This window comes from Lachnellula hyalina (genome assembly GCF_007821495.1).
Source record: "Lachnellula hyalina strain CBS 185.66 chromosome Unknown contig00042, whole genome shotgun sequence".
Lineage (NCBI taxonomy): Eukaryota > Fungi > Ascomycota > Leotiomycetes > Helotiales > Lachnaceae > Lachnellula > Lachnellula hyalina.
In genome coordinates, this window is record NW_022157156.1 from 71,592 (window position 1) to 89,774 (window position 18,183).

Genomic DNA, 18,183 nt, shown 5'->3' on the forward strand with positions numbered 1-18,183 from the left:
ATGATATAAAAATTAGAACATTTTATCAGTGGATTCTTGATAAAACCCCCAAAGTTAGGCCTAGAACCGGAGTGAATCTGCAACTTAATGTATCGTTAATCCTCCTTTTAGAACAAAAAGAGATATGGCTAGATCAGAAAAGGGGATCCAGGTGTAACTTTTTATTACAAGACTATTTTAATACAAATCATTCACTATCGCCATTCGCGGTAGCAGGGGAATCTTCTTTCGGAGGAGGAGCTTCGTCCTCAGCTTCATCCTCCTCGTCCGAGTCGATTACTCGTCGATTCTTCCGGACAGGCGCAGGTGCAGCTTCCTCATCAACATCCATAGCATCTTCGCCTTCAGCGACATCGTCCTGCATCTCCCTAGCGGCTTCTGCAGCACCGTCGTCGTCGTCACTGTCCACGACGATCTCGCTACTCTTGTACTTGCTTGGCTTCTCTGGAGGAGTCTTCTTTTGAAGCTTTCTCTTCTTCTTGGGCTTCTCCTCCTCACTCCCTCTATCTTCATCATCAGAGATGCCATCTTCGTTCTTCTTTCTTCGCTTGCCTCCGGCACCACGCTTCTTGGATTTGGACTTCTTGGACACCTTGTCCCCAGTCTCACTATCCGTGGTCATCTCAGCTTGCTCCCTTTGCTTCTCCTCTTCAGCTCTAGCCTCCGCAAGCTCACGATCTCTCTCTATGATCTTCTGTCGCTCTTCAGCAATCTTCTTCTTCCTCTCATGCTCGGCATCTTCTGCAGCTTTTTTGATCTCTTCTCGCTTCCTGAGCTCTTCCTCTCGTTTCTGCTTGGCCAGCTGCAGCTTCTCGGCATTTTTCTCTTCATACTCCCTCTGGGCCTGAATTGAACGCTCTAATTGCCGACGCATTGTATTTCGAGCCATGTTCGCACGTTGCTCGATGTCATGCTTAGGATAGGGTGTCTGGGGGTGTTGAGCAATGGCTTCTAGAGACTCTATGGCTTCCTCAAGACCCGCAGCGGCAGCTTGTACCTCGGTGAGTGTACGCTGAACTTCGGGCATATTGTAGACAGTGGTAGCTAGCTGGATCTGTACGAAAGCGACGTTAAATTTGAAGTGAACTTGCTCGGGTGCAATTTGGAGGGCCTGTAAAAGATTAGCTGATGCATCAAGATGTAATAAATGTGCGACAAACCTTCTGAGAGTAGTCAAGAGCACTCTTGAATGCCGATAAACTCTTCTCTGTCTTTCCCTTGGCCAACCATGTCCGCCCCAAGCAAGCCAAGATCTGAGCATCGTGAGACCGGTCCTTTGACAACGCCGCCTCATAGTGCTCAATGGCTTTGCTAAACTGCCGCAACTCGGCGAATATGTGCCCTAGATTGACGAATACACTTGGATCTTTAACTGTGTCCCGAACTTTGACGAATATCGACAGAGCGGTCTTGAAGTCCTTCTTGTCCTCAACAAGAGCAATAGCAATGCCTTGAGCTGCGTATGCGTTCTTTGGGTCAAGCTGTAAAGCTTTATCAAAGAATTCAACCGCCTTGACATACATGGCACTGCGCTTCTGTTTTTCTTGATCGGTCTCTCGATGCATCTCACGAGCCGTCATGAGATACAAATTTCCCATTCCAATCAAAGCATATCGGTCATGCTTCTCATAGTTTTGAAGAGTGTGTTTGTAATGGCGTAACTCTGGATCTTCCGCAATATTGCCGCGGCCCCTTCGAGAATGGATTCGTCCCAGATACCAACCGTACAAGGCGCGTACTTCGAGATCAGCAGATGAATCTTGGTAAAGCTTGGAAATGGCCTTGGGTCCGTCTTCTGTTGGATTCTGGCGTAAGGCAATATAAGCCTGTCTCGTTCTTGCATCTGTGTAGTCGTTGTGGCGGTCGAGAAGCCCATTATATACCGTGCTGGCTTCGTCGAGTAAGCCACTGGCCTCATAAGTTCGCCCAAGATTATAGCTGATGGTAGTGACAAGCGCGTCACCGTCAGAGTCATCCTGCTTGTCTTTGATCTTGACGCAGGCATTCAAGGCAACCTGGAACATTTCTCGGGCCAGGTCATACTTCTCAGCTTGGTAGTAGAAACACCCCATGTTATTTAACAGTTGGGGTGGAAGGCTTGTTCGAATAGATGTTTTGAAAGCAGCTTCCTCCTCAGGATCTTCTGGTTTCTGATCATCGGGAATTTGATCAAACTCAAGTTGCTCCACTTGTTGGAGACATTGCAGGCTCTTTTCGGGCTGGTCGGTCTCGTAGAGTCGTGCAAGATTGAGCAACACGGAAACATCTGGAATGAGGTTCTTCTTAGGATCCTTCCAGGCCGTCCGAACATTTTCAAGATAACCGACAGCCTTCTTGAATTCTGTCGACTTATCCTCCTTGACGCCACTCTGCTGAGTTGTAAACACCTCTTCGGCGTAGAGAGTACCTAAGAGAATCATAGCTTCGACATTCTTAGACTGCTGAATGATTTTCTCAAGTCTCAACTTTGCTTCTCCAAAATCACTCTTTAGGACTGCAAGTTGCGCTGCACCAAACTTGGCAGGTAGAAAACCACGCTCAGCACCACCTCTGGCTTCGTCCGCTCGGCGATAATAATCAGTTGCTCGCTCGTAGTCGTCTTTGTAGTGCTCTTTTCGAGCTAACAAGTACCAACCATCACTGGCAATTGCATTTACGTCTGTATACTGAATTGCCTTATGCGCCAGAGTATCCACATTTGTCAAGGACTTTCGGGACAAAAAGTAGCCAGCAAATGTCGCACATGTTAACGGAAGGTCCTTGTCAGCCTTGAAAGCTTTTTGTGTGTATTCCGTCATTGCCTTTTTGTAGAGTCGAATGAATTCGGGCCCATTTGTGGGAACATGTGAACTCGCATCGAGATAAAAAAGACCAAGAAGGATGTTTGCAATCTTTGAGTCAGGGTTGATCTCCAAAGCTCGTTCCCAGGCTGTTTTCGCATCTTCCTTAAACCCCAGCTGCCAGAAACAACAACCGATTCCTATCCGTGGATCTGGATCAATCAGGTCAGGCATCTTATGCAAAGCCTCCTGATAACCCTCCAAGGCGTCTGCATATTTCCCCAGAGAGTACTGCGCTCTAGATTTGCCCAACACCGCCATCATGTTTCTGCCCGCAGAGACTCGAATCGCATCTTCGAAGGACTTCAAAGAGGCTCGTAAAATGTCTCCTTTCTCTGGATCAATTGCGCCAGGATTCGCAGATTTCGAAGGCGGTTGGAGGGAGGCCTTCAATAGTTGAAGAACTCCACGAGCGAGGTACAAAGGGGGGAATGCTGGGTTTATTCGGAGCGCCTCGTTCAGTGTCGAAGTCGAGATTTGCAGGTAGTACTCTTTCGTTTTTGCTTCCGAGACCAGAGCGCCTTCTGGAGCAACTCGAGGTGCTTCTCTGCTTTTCCACAGATACATCCAGCAAAGACAAGTCAACATACTAAGCCTCTCTTTTGGACCACCTTTCATTGCCTGTCCTCCCTTGATGAGCATTTCGATAGCATGGTCGACCTTCTTCTGCTTCGCATACGCAAGGGAGACTGTCATCCAATATGTCCGCGCCGCGCCCTCATTCTCCAGCAGTGTACATAATTCGGTAGGATCGTCCAAAAGATCCTCAAGATCAACCTCTACAGCTTCGTCGTCACCTTCGCCTTGAACTGGAATGTCGATGGCGGAAGGTATGTCGGAGAAGCGCATGCTGACCATTTGATGACCTGGGGAGACACCTGCACCGTATCCATTTGTTCCCCCGTTGGCATTTCCATTGCTAATAGCAGCCATTTTGAAGTGAAGTCGAATCTCGAATGGTGAATGGAGAAAAGGGAGTGGCAGAGACGAGGTTCATATGCGGGTGTAGAAGACGTGAACAGCGCGCGGAATCGCAAAAGCTTTCAGGCGAGCTTGGAAGCCAGTCAGAACCTGCTGAACATCTGGTCATACGGTGAGTACCTGAAAGATATGTAAAGAGTAGTTAGGAAGTTGCCCGAGGTTCTGGGCGAGTAGAGGTTACAAGTTTTTGAATTGCTTGAACTTGTTCAAGTTGACAGGACTCGCGCGCGAACAATTTTACGCTAACGAAGCTAGGATCAATTCGTCCGACACAACACCAACACTAATAAGTAAATAATACTCTTAAAGGATTTCTCTTCTACTCAGACGTCGAACCACAACATAGGAGGACCGTCAAAATCAAATGAAGCAATACTATCGTCTTCAAATAATCTTTTAACACTATGACGATCTAACCTGCTGGTTATAAGACATTTCTTTCCCATGTCACTTCTCCATATCTTGCGACAGGGGCAAGGGGGTGGAGCCCTACGTATATATAGGTGTAGGTTCAACAGATGATTTTTACATAGTCTCATAAATTGTAATCGTATAGTCACAAACACGCGTAAACTCCATGCCAGTATCAACCAGGTCTCCCTAATCATGTCTTTTCTGAATGACGAAATTGACTCTAGAATTATATCACCTACTTCGTAATCAAAGGCAAGGCTTGCTTAGCCTTTGAAGTCGCAAGATCCGCAGCTTTCTGGAGTTGTTCGGACCTCAGCTTTCGCAGGTAACGGAAGAAAACGATGAAAAGTAGCTCCATACTATTTCAAGTTAGCATATACGAGTGAAACGAACGAAACAATGCATACCGTTCTTTTGTCATCATCAGAAGCCCTTGAACGAGCAGTCCCTTTGAAATCTGTGGTCCAATACCTTTGAAAAGGCCCAGTAGACCCTCATGCTGGACAATAAACCGCATCACTTCGATGAAGCTTTTGAATGGCTTCCCTGCACGGGATGGAGGAGGTCTTGATTGTAGGCCCACCTTGGCAACAATGAGTGGTTGAGTTGCAATTGTAGCCAAAGATTTTGACATCGCTCCAAGCACTACATATAACATTAGTGGCTTGCAATGAGAAATTGAACGAAAGACGTACAGAATGCTTCCCACGGTCTAAGATTCAACTTTCCGGGAAAGATAACTTCTCTTAGCCTTTGATACGCGCCGTATGTTATAGCAGGATTGACAACCAAGACCAAGCTAGCCTTGAGGCCTCTCCAGAGCCCAGTCCACCCATCTTCACTGTTGATCACTTCCTTGGCTGTGTCTACCATTCCTTTCTTATCGCTCTTTCCTTGCGTTTGCTGACGAGTAGTGACCACGGCGACTGGAATGGTGAAAAGCTGGGCCACAGCTCCTGAAACAGCACCCAGTGATAACTCTACAGCCGTACCGGGGGGCGTTGGTAATGTCTGGGACTTGATATAAAGCGACCGAACAACAGAATACCAGTAAAAGTATGCGAAATTCGTTGAAGCAACACCAATCAAGGCACCATTGATGCCAGAATAAAGACCAGATATTCCGTCATCGTCAACAATTTTGGTAATTGCGTCCCAGGTCGAGGTGTAGTGGGGTGGTAGATCAGCATCAACCGGATCTGTTACTTTTTGCTTGACTTGTACCTGAAGCCGGGTCTTGACTCTGAAATAGCAACAGCCGTATCAGCAGAAGTTCTCGGGGAAGTGTTTAGTGAGAGAATGCGCCCGGTAAGGGCTACGTCCCGGAGAAGAGGATGGGCTCACATGTCTAAAGGATACACCAAAGCATTGGCAATGACTGCCCCAGTGGCCCCAGCAACTGCTCCACCCCAGGGGGGAAGCAAAGCATCTTTTGTTTGTGCCGCCATTACGGTGATTGTTGAAGTAAGATGGTCGACAACAGCCTGAGAGGAATCGGCGTTTGTGAGCTTGATATCGACAGCGAGAGAAGCCGAGGCTAAAGAACCCACGGCTGCGAGGAAGTGAAACTTGAGATAGAGCTAGAGTGAGAAGGAAGCCTGCAAAAATCTGGGCAGTTTTCAAAGAAGAAAGAATTGGTTGAAAAATGAATCTTCGACTACCTAGGTATGCAATGCAATTTTAAGTAACAAAATTATATAAACAATCATATCGCATCCGAGGGACCTACTCCGTACTGTAAGTCTGGGTGAAGAGCGGACCGAACGACCGAGGTTCCAAAAAAGCTGGGGAAGCCGCTGATTATCCGTAGAGAAGGCTAGTCTTCTTTGTGTCCCGCTCCGCCTCCACCCCGCCCCACCTAATGTTCCAGTTTCATCCACTGGTCCAGGTTTAATATCTACATACGACCGAATCTGATGCCTTACTGTATTTTGTATTTACGTTGCCGGGAGATTTCTCTCTCTCTATCTATGTCGACCTAAAGAGACAGTCCTCAGCATGGAAGCTGATGCTCAGGTACATTCCACTGTTTCCGGCCCAAGTCAAGCCTTTGTACTCACGAGTCAATAGGCGGCCGAATTCAAGGTCGACAAGTCGCTCACTAAAGAGGAGGCCTTAAAGAATGCTATTCATGCTGCAGAGCTGTACATGAAAATCACCAAACTGGCCAGTAGTGATACGGAACGGACAAGATTCCGTGGCAAGTTCAAACAGCTCCTTTCAAAAGCAGAAGATATCAAACAAGCAGCACAATGGACTCCTTCTGTAAGCAAGGACGTCCTCTTGAAAGCACCTCTGTCCAGGAGACAAATTTCTAGACGAGAGGAAGTTATACTTCTCGAGGGTTCCAAGTTACATGGCTTCAAATTTCCACCTTGGACAAATGATCCGGACAATTCGCTCTTTGATAACCCTGATGAGACATCATTTTATACGTATATTTTCCTCATAACCGTTCTAAGATCATTTCTAATATCTCATAGTGAATCGGCAGACTTGAAGTTATCGGATGCCCAAAAGGCGATCTTTGCGGGATGGAAAAGACCCCATGAAAGTCTTGGCATCCTCACTAATGAGGACATCACTATTTCTATCGATGAGATGGATTTGGTCCAAGACATTACCACAGACTGTTCCGTTGTAGCCAGTCTCTGTGCTGGTACTGCACGCTTTAGAAAGGGTCGTGGACAGGTAAGTCAGCTCAATTGGGGATTGTAATAATGCTAAATCATCTCAAGCTGCTTCCCACAATGATGTACCCCTTTGATCAGCAAAATTCGAGGCCTCGAGTATCGAAGAACGGAAAATATATCTTTCGTCTTCACTTCAATGGCTGCTTCAGGAAAGTCACAATAGATGATAGACTCCCGGCATCCAATACCTCACGGAGTCTTCACGTAATCGACCGTAATAATCCAAAATTGCTCTGGCCAGCTTTGATAGAAAAGGCATACTTGAAGGTGCGAGGTGGATATGACTTTCCAGGCTCGAATTCTGGTACAGATCTATGGGTCATGACAGGGTGGATCCCAGAGCAAGTGTTTCTTCAGAGGTAGGCTCCAAAACTATCACCTTTGTCACCCAGCATACTGACGATTGTCATAGCGATGAATTGCAACCTGAACTGCTCTGGCAGCGGATCCTCAACTCCTTTGGATACGGCGATGTTATGATCACATTGGGCACTGGCACACTGAGTCGTAAGGAAGAGAAGGAGCTTGGCTTAGCTGGCGAACATGATTATGCAGTCCTTGACATGAAGGAAGTTGGTTCGCAACATTTACTCTTGGTCAAAAACCCCTGGTGCGATGGGATGGTATGGAAAGGAAGAGTATTAGTTGCGGAAGAAGAACTATCAACTCAAACCTGGACACAGGACCTTAGAGAAGCACTTCCAAACAATAACACAACGAAGCCTGGCACTTTTTGGATGAATCTGGAGGCCGTTGTACAGCATTTTGAATCTCTATACCTGAACTGGAACCCCGGGCTCTTCAAACATCGCCAGGATCACCACTTCTCCTGGATGATTCCCACAATGAAGATTCCGGACTCCTTTATTCACAACCCACAATATGCTCTCCATTCGACGAAAGCAGAGACGGTATGGGTACTGTTAAGCCGACACTTCGCCACCTCAGAGCACGACATAGCACAGAACAAATCCAGCACTCTTTCAGATACTTCTAATGCTCTAGGCTTCATAAGCCTGTACGTCTTCTCCCCCGCTGCTGGCCAGCGAGTATATCTCAGCGACAATGCTGTCCACCGTGGCGCCTTCGTCGACTCCCCGCAAACACTCGCCCGCCTAGAAGTCTCCCCTTCGGAAACCTACACCATCGTGCCCGCTCAACACGGACTTCCACTTCCCAAGTACTCGTTCACACTTTCCTTTTTCTCCCGCAGTCCCCTAACCGTCGCTCCCGCCCTGGATAGCCTCCCTCACTTCACCACACACACCGGCTCCTGGACGCGCCACACAGCCGGCGGCAATGCATCCGCTCCATCCTACCCCCTAAATCCTCAATTCTCCATCGCAGTCCCATCTCCCACGCCAATAACCCTCATCCTCGAGAGTGGCGACCCAGAACTTGCCGTACACGTCAAGCTCGTGTACTCGTCCGGCCAGCGCGTCACAAGCATAAAGGGAAAAGACATGGTGATGTCCTCCGGCGACTACCGACGCGGCTGTGCACTCGCTTCCGACCCCTCCGAGTCCGTCGTCCCCACTGGCAAATACACAATAGTCTGCTCCACTTTCTCAGCCGGCCAGACGGCCTCCTTCACACTCCGTGTTGGTTCGGCCGTCCCGTGCACCGTGCTCCCCATCCCAGCTGAGACAGCAGGAAGACTCTCGACGCGCTTGCCAGTATTAGTGTTCCGCAACGGAGTGGATAGGACGTTGGCACCGCTGACTGTCAGCAGGCTCACGAAGCTGATGGTGGTCGTGAGGTCGGGGGCTACGAGTCGGCCGCTTCTGAAAATTAGTATCGAGAGGGGACAGGGGCCCAATAAGAAGATCTTGGATGAAAGTTGCGGTGGTGATTTTAGTGATGCGCCAATGGGAATTCGGAGTGCGGATTTGGATTTGAGTCCGGGTGTGAGTGCACCAGGTGGATTGTGGATTGTAATTGAAAGGCTTGGGGGCAGGAATGAGATTGATGAAGTTGAGGTTGAGGTTTTGAGTGATAGTGCTATTAGCGTTGGTTTGTGGGGGGTTGAGGTGAAGTGAAGTCTTGACAATGCCGTACTCTGTATGCATTATTAGGGAGTCAAGAAACTATGATTCATAGTATTTAGAAGCTACCTGGCTATTTGCTCAAAGGTATTCATAAGATGGATCCGCCTTTTCATATCCTCTTTATCACATCCATCCATCAATCATACCTCGCCTCACCGCATATGAAGGTGATAACGACAGTATCATGCCAATCAAGATATGCACCCCTCTCGAACTTAAATGCGAGACAAGATCTCTCTCCCTGCAAGCTAGCGAAGCCGCTCAAACAGCTTCTGGTATAACCACCGAACCAAATCTACGCCCCGGCGCCAAATGCCCCAAACTCCAGATACGATTGTTCATAGACTCGTCTCATGAATTGCACAACCTACAGGCGCGCGAGCATAAATTAAATAAACACCATCCTTGATAAACACCAGACCAAGCCAGCCAACTCTAACGCCGTAGCAAACACCTAACATCCATCAAATTTGATATCTTTGACCTGACATATCATATGATATGTATCTTAAGAGTATGTAGCTCTACTTCTCCATGTCATCGCTACTGGGTGCCGATTTTGCGAAATGTAGGAATCGCGATTTAGGCTTGGGCCCAAGTAGCTCGGAGAATGGTCATGAAGTAGTTCCTCCTCTCCGTCGTCGGCCTCGGCTTGGTCCTTCCGGTCTCTGGGAGAGCACGTCTCTCAACTGCGCATCGTCTTTATCTTTATCTACATGGTGGACCCTAACATGTCTAACTTTTGTTAGAATTATGCTCAGATCTAAAGCTCAAACTGGCTTTCTTCCAGCAAAGAGGTGTGGAGGAGGGTCTGTATTTCAATAGCTACGCACCTTTGGAGGTTGTCGGGTCTGGGGTATTTGTGTTCCCTGTCAGGACAAAAGGGACACACATAGCCGGGAGAATCGTGGACCAGACCATGCCTGATCATCTCATTCTTTCTTTTAAAGCCCTTGCCACCTTCACTCCTTGGGCAACCTTTCACACTGCAATAGTGTGGTCTATTCGATGAATGGACATTCGCATGCGAATTTAACAGATACTATTTTATCATTAGTCTAAGCTTCCTTCAGATGACACAATCAATGTATAGCCCACCTGTGTCTGAAATGGTTGCGCCATACAACCCGGATAAGTGCATTGAAACCCACCGATTTGCGGATTCGTTATGCCATCAATACTCATCCTATCAATTGTAGGCGTGGCACCCGAAGGATCAGTACTAGGAGTTTCGTTGGTACTACTACTATATTCGCCAGTGCTCGAGTACTGATGGCCATCTGTCTGAGATTGCCTTCGATGAAGCCCTGAACCATGCCCAAATGTAGTATAAAAGCCGCTACGACCTGGTGATGGAAGTTCCCTCCGATATTCATTAGGTGATTTTGGAGGTGAGCCGTGGCCTGGAACAGTAGCGAATTGTGGAGGTCGGCCTGGGCCTGGGGGGGACTGCGCGAAGGGGGAATTGCTTGTCTGAAGAGGTTCTGGAATATGACTGATATCTCCAAGTTGATCCGTTATTGACGGAAGAGTTATTGGGCCTCCATTCCCATTTGAGACCGAATGCGGCGAGTTGTGGCGAATTGGTGGGAGTTCTCCAGGAGCTTTAATCTCAAGCTTGACATTTGGGTCTGGTGAAGGATGCAGCCGAGCCCCACCCATCAATGTAGCTGTTATTGAAGGTATCGTCGGCTTAACATCTTCCATAATATCTCTTTCTGCACTTCTCGTATCCGAAATTGGCTCGGCGCACTTCGTCGCAGGGATCGCTTGGGTGGGTGTTGGTGGGGAGCTGCCCTTCAATACGTTCATAGCTCTTGCTGCCACGGAGGAGAGATCGTACTGCTCTACTCCAATTCTTTCTACCGGTTCATCTCCTACTTCTTCTTCATCTCTCACATCCTTCTCCATGTTTCCCTTCTCGTCGTCCTTTTCTATGGTGATCTCGACACCGCCCATTGTGATATCCTCCTCTTCCCCCGAGGCTAAAGGCTCATACCCAGCTTTGCGCGCCGTGTCAGAATGCCGAAAACTACCCATGTAATCAATCAATACAGCATCGCTTAGACTGGGACGAACTTTCGGTTTGTAGGAGCTCTTGCGATCGGGACTGCCGGGGGAGCTGGAATCGGGACTGACGGGAGGTAATGGAACGGCCAGTGGAGGAGTCGACGATGGCCTGAAGTTAATTTTCATGGGTTCGAGTTGTCCTGGGCTGGTGGGAAATCCAGCATCGTCTGGGTAGTAGTCGTCGTTGGGAGCTGGTGGAACTTGGACGTGTTGGTTCTCGACAGTAGTCATAATTATGTCCAAATCGCCATCGGAAGCACAAGAGTACAGGAAGATTGCACAAGACAAGGACGGAGGCAGGGCAGAGCAAGGCAAGGCGGATAATCACATCAGCATAGCATATCAGCCAGAGTAACCATGCGACCCCGTAGAACTGGCTGCCATGTACATATACCGACTGTAGAGACGCAGTGCAGTGGTAGAAAAGAAAGCGTGAGCGTGGATCCTGTCCTGTGAGCCTCCAGGTGGCGCCGCTTGTGCTGGGCGTGGACGTGGGTAGCTGGACGAACGGTGCGGTACTGTGCGGCCAGGTCTGGTTCTTAAGGCGGGGGACAAGACAAGTCAGACAGGGACAGGACAGGGGAGCAGGGAGGGGAGAGGAGAATAGTGGGCGCACGTTGGTTGATAGGTGGGCGAGCAGAGCCGTCAAAGGGTAGTAACTTTAAGGAAGGAGGCTATGTTAAAGTATCGCACCAGGATGGTCAAGGCACAGTCAGTCGAATCGTATGGGTGGGGGTGCGATGCGCCCACGGAAATATAATAGATTGATAATATATATAGACAGAGAAAATCGAAGCAAGATGAATTGGCGGTATAGGTGAGATATGCGGCGGAGATGTTTTGCGAGGGAACAGAGAGTAGAGAATAGAGAATCAGAAGGAAGGATTAGTAGTGGTGGTGTTGATGGGTTGATGGGGTAGGTATGGTAGGAAAGAGCGAGGAAGGATACCACCGACCTATTTCATCTAACGAACGCCTTCTATGGACTGATTATTCGTTTGTTCCACGTTGACAACGCAGGCAGTAGTAGCCCAGTATTATTTCTATTCCTATACTGTTTTCTGCAGACGGCTGAGAGCAGCGACGGCGCAACCATGCATAGCAAAGCAAAGCAAAGCAAAGCAAAGCAAAGCACTGCACTGCATTGCACCGTACTGCACAGAGTTCTGACTGCTACTCGAATACTGGCTGGCTGGCCTCCGCTACCTTCCGCTGAACCTCAACTCGAGTTACTCAACTCAATTTGGAACGTATTAGAGCACCAATAGGTAGTAGCACAGCAGACAGCACAGTAGCACACACCTGCCGACTGGCCGTCAAGTGGTTGACCTTCCGAGCCCGCCAATGTCTGCACCAGCCTCACTAGACAGGGGTGGTTTGGTTGATTCCATTCCCTACCTTACCTTACCTTACCTTACCTTACCCCAAGGGACCTTAACTTACAGAGTACGGTATTAACATGGTCATGGCATCTCGTCGTTACTCTTCCAACCTCTCCTTCTACAACATATATATCTATAAACGCATACCATGATGTTTTCATCCGTTTACAAGTGCAAGAAGCAGATGAACCACGCCATATCGCAATTTCAGCCTCAATACCTGCGTAAGGGCCAGAACGGAACGGCTATGCATGTTTCAACGACGACTCGAGTTACGAGTAATTCCAACGCACAGAGCAGTACAGAAGTACGTATTCAACATCCGATGTCCGGTCAGCGAGAGCGAGTCTATTTCTCTACATCCTAATTCCAGCATCAATCCTATCCGCATATAGTTAGTTACCAATTTGATCTGCGACTTACCTCATGCGGTGCAATCCATGCCATGGCTGCCGTGGTGGTAATATTTTGGGATCACTTACAGCTTTCGCCGCAATCCTCGGCATCTTCTTTGCCTCCATATCTACCTCGCGAGCTACAACTCCCGATTCGGACAGTCTCTTCTCCGTGGTGCCGTTGTCGTTGTTGTCGTCTCTATGCTCCCGTTTTCCGTTATGTTATATTTTCTCAAAGTATCCATGATTCATCAAGCACTGCAAATGCAAAGTGTACACTACTACCGGTATATTCCTACTATGGGCACGCAGAATCAGGTCGAAATATGCAGCACTGATCAGCCGTTACCGTAACCTGCCCGCATCCAGTAGAATGCGAGCCTCAGCATCCTATCCCAACAACGCCGGCATGAGTGAGCCGCACCATTCGCAAGTTCTTTCGGACATCCAGAACACCCACAGCGAATCCCACACAACCTTTGAGAAACCATCGAGCTGCCTTCGTATCGTCTGACCTAGCCCCCAGCCCTCTCAACCATTCCTATTACAGCATGCATGCCGCGTCCTCTTTTCGCTACTAACCCTGACCGTACTGTCCAGTCTACGTACCCTTTTTCTTAAATACCGAAAAATAAAAGTCCATCAGTCGCTGAATCCTTGTACGGAGGAGCGAATTTGCCGAACAGTGGACCTCAGTCAGTTTAGCTCTGCACAGATTATTAAGATCGCGGGGAGAGTTTACAAGCCACCCACCAAGCCACATCTACTATACGTTCCAGCTCGTCTCACGTGAGTTTGAATGGTAACATTTTGGGCTTGCTGGCGTGGGAAAACTTGCGAGCTGTCGGAAATGAAGTGATGGATGACATCGTTCTAATTAATAATAGAGCCAATCCTAAAAGGTGTCTAGGCAGCAGCCTCTGAACTTTGAATTTTTAGAGCCAAAGTATTGGTTCGTCGGCCGAGCATCAGGAGCTTAGAGGCTGAATGAGAAAAGCCACGACAGGGGCTGCAAATAACTCCCGCCGGATGATGAGTGAGATTATGTTTCTCAGCGTGAGAATGGGAAGTCATCCAAAAATGAGATGTGAATCTCGGATGCACCTATATACCTATGCAATGCTAGAGCAAAACTCCTTACGCCAATCCAATCCAATCTGATGCCCGATGCCCGATGCCCGATGCCTTCCTCGTGTACTCCTCTCTCTCCTTCACTTCTCAAGCATCCCTACACATGCTCAATAGGTTCTTCTGGTAACAACTCCTCCACTTCTCGCACCATACAGCTCTCGAGGGGTGGCCTGACAATACCATTAAAGAGGAAGGTCCCATAAACCAAGAGCGCGAACCCAAGGACCTGAAGCCACTTGAAGGATTCCCACCCGAGGAATAACGAGATAATCCAAATGAACAGTGTCCTGCAGGTGTCGATGGTTGATCTGGAGGTGGCAGAAACACTCCTCGTCACCGAAAGGCCGAAGAAATTGAAGCCACTGAGAGAAGCAAAGGTTAGCTGATGAGGTAACAAAGTGGAAGAGAGGAGAGGACTCACCCAATACTGATCATGATCAAAATACTGGAAATCCCAATTTCCTTGAAGTGGGTCATCTCATAGAACCCTTCCCTCATATCAAAATACCCATACTGCCCTTTGGTGGTCCTGCCAATCGCCAAATGCAGCACGGCCATACCAAAGATAGTGACCAAGAATCCAAAGAGGCCTTCCCAACCCACAACTTTCAGGGGCTCCAGAGCATAATTCTCCAAAATATACTCTTCCACCACAAACTGACTCGCTGTAAATATCTGGGCTCCTGCAATGAGGAACACGCCAATCATAGTCCTCACTGCCTCGGGCGTCCTTGCCTTTTTCTCAACAGCAGAAGCAGCAGCTCTAATCAGAAGCATAACCGTTTCAGCGGTCGCCTTCTCCTTTTCCTTGTAGATGGCACCTGCTAGACCAACAATAGCCACCCCTAATACAACAGTAACCAGCGCAAACCACTGAAACAGATGTAGTTTCCTCCTCAGGAAGATAACGCTGAACACCCCCACAAAGAGCACCAAGGCCCCTCTGGTCATCTGGTAGATGCTGGGAACCACAAACAAAAGGCCAACATTCATGAGAGTCGTCCCGCAAATATCACAAATGGCCGGCAACGACAGCATCAACACCTTCCACCCCACCAGCGGAATTCGGCTCTCGTCTGCCGGCTTCACCATTACTTTCACCGCAGGGTTTATCAGCGTGGTATTAGAGCGAATAGAATCTGCGTCATTCTCGTGAGAACCATTCTCCTCCTGAGCAACGGACTCGTAGCCTTCTTCCTCTGCCACGGCTTTGGGGTAATATTTTGAGTAGAGATTGATGGCGCCGACGAACAGCCAGGACCCCATCTCACCGATAAACATCTGGCATGTTTGCAGGACGGGCTGCTCGAAGGTCTTGCGCTTCTTCGGGTCTAGATCGTAGCAGTGGCGGACGCAGATGTTATCCTAGATATCTCATCGTCAGTGGATGCTTGGGAGCTCCCGCGGTCTGCGGGAAGAGGGGATAGAGGATAGGGATACGGGAAACGAACTTGGTATTTTGTTAGGAGGGTGTTGCAGACGCCGGTGACCAGCATCATGGCCACCAGGAACGGGATCAAGGCTTTGCCTGCCATGTTGACCGTCTACTCTTTATCGCTCTCCTCGTCACTGATAAGAGTCCGGGTGTACGCAGCTAGCTCATGAGCTTTATGTTCGTTTCTGACGATAGAAGTTATTGTAACAAGCAAGCAGAAGTAGCGAAATCAAGATTGGGTCGTGGTAATGAGATCTTCGCAGTAGGTAGCGTTGAAGCCTTTATGATCGTCGTGGTGCTCAGGTGCTCTTTGTTCTGACACAAGACACTGAGTCGAGCGAGGTACAGCAACAGCACAGCTCAGCAACAGCACCCATGCTCGCTAACCGAGCCGAGTCAAATGTATCGAGCAGATCGGCCCCCAAATCTAGCAAGTGATAGAGGCTCTCTGGTGTCACAGGTCTCCACAATCTAGAATGAACGTACGCTTTTCATAAGGCTGAGGCTCTTGTGTATTGTTGTTTTGCCAAGAAACAGGCTTGGGATGTCGCTTTCTATCGTCTTGTGCACCGAGGATCGGAGCTGAAAGCCTGATATGGTAACATGAGTGTTCAACCCAGACATGGTTCTAACATAATGTTTTTTTTTTTGATAAGTTCATTACTTTATTCATGATCCTTTCTCTAGATCAAGAGATACATTCAAACTACATATTCTAAATCTAACCAACCAACTCCTGCGCTACCTAGCAAGTTGCCCAACGCCCTCCTTCATAGCACTCTGCACAACCATTACGCTTTCATCTTTGTTATGCTTCCTCTGGAAGTGCCCTTCTTTCTCTATCTTGACCTTGTGCTCCTTCGGTTTCTCGTCATTAATATTGTTGTAATGCTGGATACCCAATTCCCTATCCCTTTTCAATCTCTCTTGGTCCTCCTCTGAAACAGGAACTCCTTCAATAGCCTTCACATGCTTCCCCTCAATGAAACTCATAATTCCACCCATGGCAGCTACAATACAAGCCAATGCCACAAAAAGACCAGTACTCCACGATGGACGTTTGTGTCTGTTCAGTCCCCACATGAAACCTGAAAGAACGGCTTGGAGGAATGTGTTCATAACCATGGTCCAAATCACGAAATCAAGCTTCCACATTTTTGTTGGGGGAGCGCGAACGCCTGTCAAAGGAGCATCCGAGACCTTGATAATGGGAAAAGGCAGACTGTTTTCGGGAAAATTGGGAGCTTCAGTCACCACATTCGCTGGGCCCAGTTCCACAGGTAAGGTCTCCGAGCCAGCTAGTCTAAACCACCCCCGGTTAATACCCGCGAGTCTTCGAAGACCAACCTCCTTCTTCTGGAGACGATATTGCAACAAGTAGTAGAGATCGCGGAATCTCCATGGAATAGTGCCAAAACCAGTAACACAGAAGAGGGAGTTCAAGATCTGGGAATCGATTTCAATCCAGATGCGCCGAGGAGAGTTGATATTGTTACATGTCGGCTTGCACATAGCTGGAGATGCATTGCAGAGTAACAAAAACAGCATCCCACCCCATGCAACAACGTTGAGTCCATACACTGTGACTAGGAATCCGATGGGCGTGAGGAAGAATCCCCAGAATGCCTTCAATCCAATCATAGTGGACTTCTGCCAAGTATGCTTCGGTGGGAACTGATATCCGTTGTCGAAAGAGGTCGTTTTTAACTTAGCAGACGTCGACTTGGGGGAGATATCTGTGTCGCTGCTGCTGCGCTGATCCACCCCCTTCTTCGCTTGTGAAATCTCCATCTCTGCAACTTTCGCTTTCTCTAACATTTCTTCCGAGGTATCCAGAGGTTCGTCGGGTGCCATTATGCCGTGAGTCTGCGCCTCCAATTCATCCACTACCTCTGGGACGGTCTGAAAACCAGCTGATGGTTCTCTAGGTCTGTTGAGAATCCCCGAACTCTTGTGCCTTAAGATATCAGGCCTCGTTACACTCGCGCGCCGTTCCTTCTCTCGAACCTGTCCTTCGCCAGACCAACCGTCACTACCGTAGCTACCTCTCCTAATATCAGATACCGATGGCAACGACGAAGCAATGGTCCCGGTGGCGATCATAAACCCAGTAGGTGGATTGGACTCTTGAAATGACTTCGAGGCGCTTCGCAGGCGTTCTGAAAGAGATGAAGTGCTCGACTGGCCTCTGCTTCGATTCCCGCTTTCTTCGGTATCGGTATTCGTCTGACGAGGAGCTGAGGTAGTGCTGTTGGGAGATGGTGGTCTACTGACTGCCGGAAATGGCTCAGGGGAGTCATTTTGTATGGATGCGCCGGTTTGTATGGAAGCGCCGGTGGCCGGCGCCGTCGATGAAGATGCCATGAGGTGAGGTCGCCCACTGCGAATTGCTGCGGATTGCTGCGGATTGGGAGTGGGGATCGCGTGGTTGTGGCAACGATGACCAGGCTTTCGAGACTCGCCCAGAAGTTTCGAGTCGCATGTGACGGGGAGGGGCAATATTGATGGCAAGAGCGAGTTGGAACAAAGCAAATGCTTTGGATACGATAATTTGGACGAAAGAATAAGAATAAGGATATAAGCAATAAGGATATAAGAACTGTAGACTTGATGAGACTTGAAGTCAACACTCTGCTAGGTAACTATTATTCTGGGGATTTGAGAAAGTGGATTATCAGCTCTTATCTCCCGTCTACTTCCCCAGAGATCCAGACCCGGCTCGCCCGGACCCTAATTTTTCAATCTAGCGAGTCTAGGTACATACCCAGGCTGCCAGGTACGAAGTAGTATCGAT

At 48.5% G+C, this 18,183-nt stretch overlaps 6 protein-coding genes across 6 annotated transcripts; 1 reads left to right on the top strand and 5 right to left on the bottom strand.

The window, feature by feature from the left end:
- Positions 1-187: 187 nt before the first annotated feature.
- On the bottom strand, positions 188-3,773 carry tpr1 (Tetratricopeptide repeat protein; the record flags this gene model as incomplete). Its single annotated transcript, XM_031148740.1, has 2 exons — positions 188-1,111; positions 1,161-3,773. 2 exons carry the CDS (start codon positions 3,771-3,773, stop codon positions 188-190), a joined length of 3,537 nt encoding a protein of 1,178 aa, XP_031006582.1.
- A 697-nt stretch (positions 3,774-4,470) lies between these two features.
- ANT1_1 (Peroxisomal adenine nucleotide transporter) lies at positions 4,471-5,785 on the bottom strand (the record flags this gene model as incomplete). The annotated part of the gene is made up of 4 exons (XM_031148741.1): positions 4,471-4,594; positions 4,643-4,880; positions 4,931-5,478; positions 5,580-5,785. Coding segments are annotated over 4 exons (1,116 nt in total), but the record flags the coding sequence as incomplete, so codon positions are not given.
- Positions 5,786-6,233: 448 nt separating this feature from the next.
- Positions 6,234-8,967, top strand: palB (Calpain-like protease; the record flags this gene model as incomplete). The annotated part of the gene is made up of 5 exons (XM_031148742.1): positions 6,234-6,251; positions 6,306-6,670; positions 6,719-6,926; positions 6,974-7,287; positions 7,341-8,967. The coding sequence occupies 5 exons, from the start codon at positions 6,234-6,236 to the stop codon at positions 8,965-8,967; spliced, it is 2,532 nt and encodes an 843-aa protein (XP_031006580.1).
- A 1,062-nt stretch (positions 8,968-10,029) lies between these two features.
- On the bottom strand, positions 10,030-11,277 carry LHYA1_G003774 (uncharacterized protein; the record flags this gene model as incomplete). Its single annotated transcript, XM_031148743.1, has 1 exon — positions 10,030-11,277. One exon carries the CDS (start codon positions 11,275-11,277, stop codon positions 10,030-10,032), a length of 1,248 nt encoding a protein of 415 aa, XP_031006579.1.
- Positions 11,278-14,051: 2,774 nt separating this feature from the next.
- On the bottom strand, positions 14,052-15,489 carry LHYA1_G003775 (Uncharacterized protein; the record flags this gene model as incomplete). The annotated part of the gene is made up of 3 exons (XM_031148744.1): positions 14,052-14,316; positions 14,376-15,319; positions 15,406-15,489. 3 exons carry the CDS (start codon positions 15,487-15,489, stop codon positions 14,052-14,054), a joined length of 1,293 nt encoding a protein of 430 aa, XP_031006578.1.
- Positions 15,490-16,130: 641 nt separating this feature from the next.
- LHYA1_G003776 (uncharacterized protein) lies at positions 16,131-17,753 on the bottom strand (the record flags this gene model as incomplete). Its single annotated transcript, XM_031148745.1, has 1 exon — positions 16,131-17,753. The coding sequence occupies one exon, from the start codon at positions 17,751-17,753 to the stop codon at positions 16,131-16,133; it is 1,623 nt and encodes a 540-aa protein (XP_031006577.1).
- Positions 17,754-18,183: the final 430 nt, after the last annotated feature.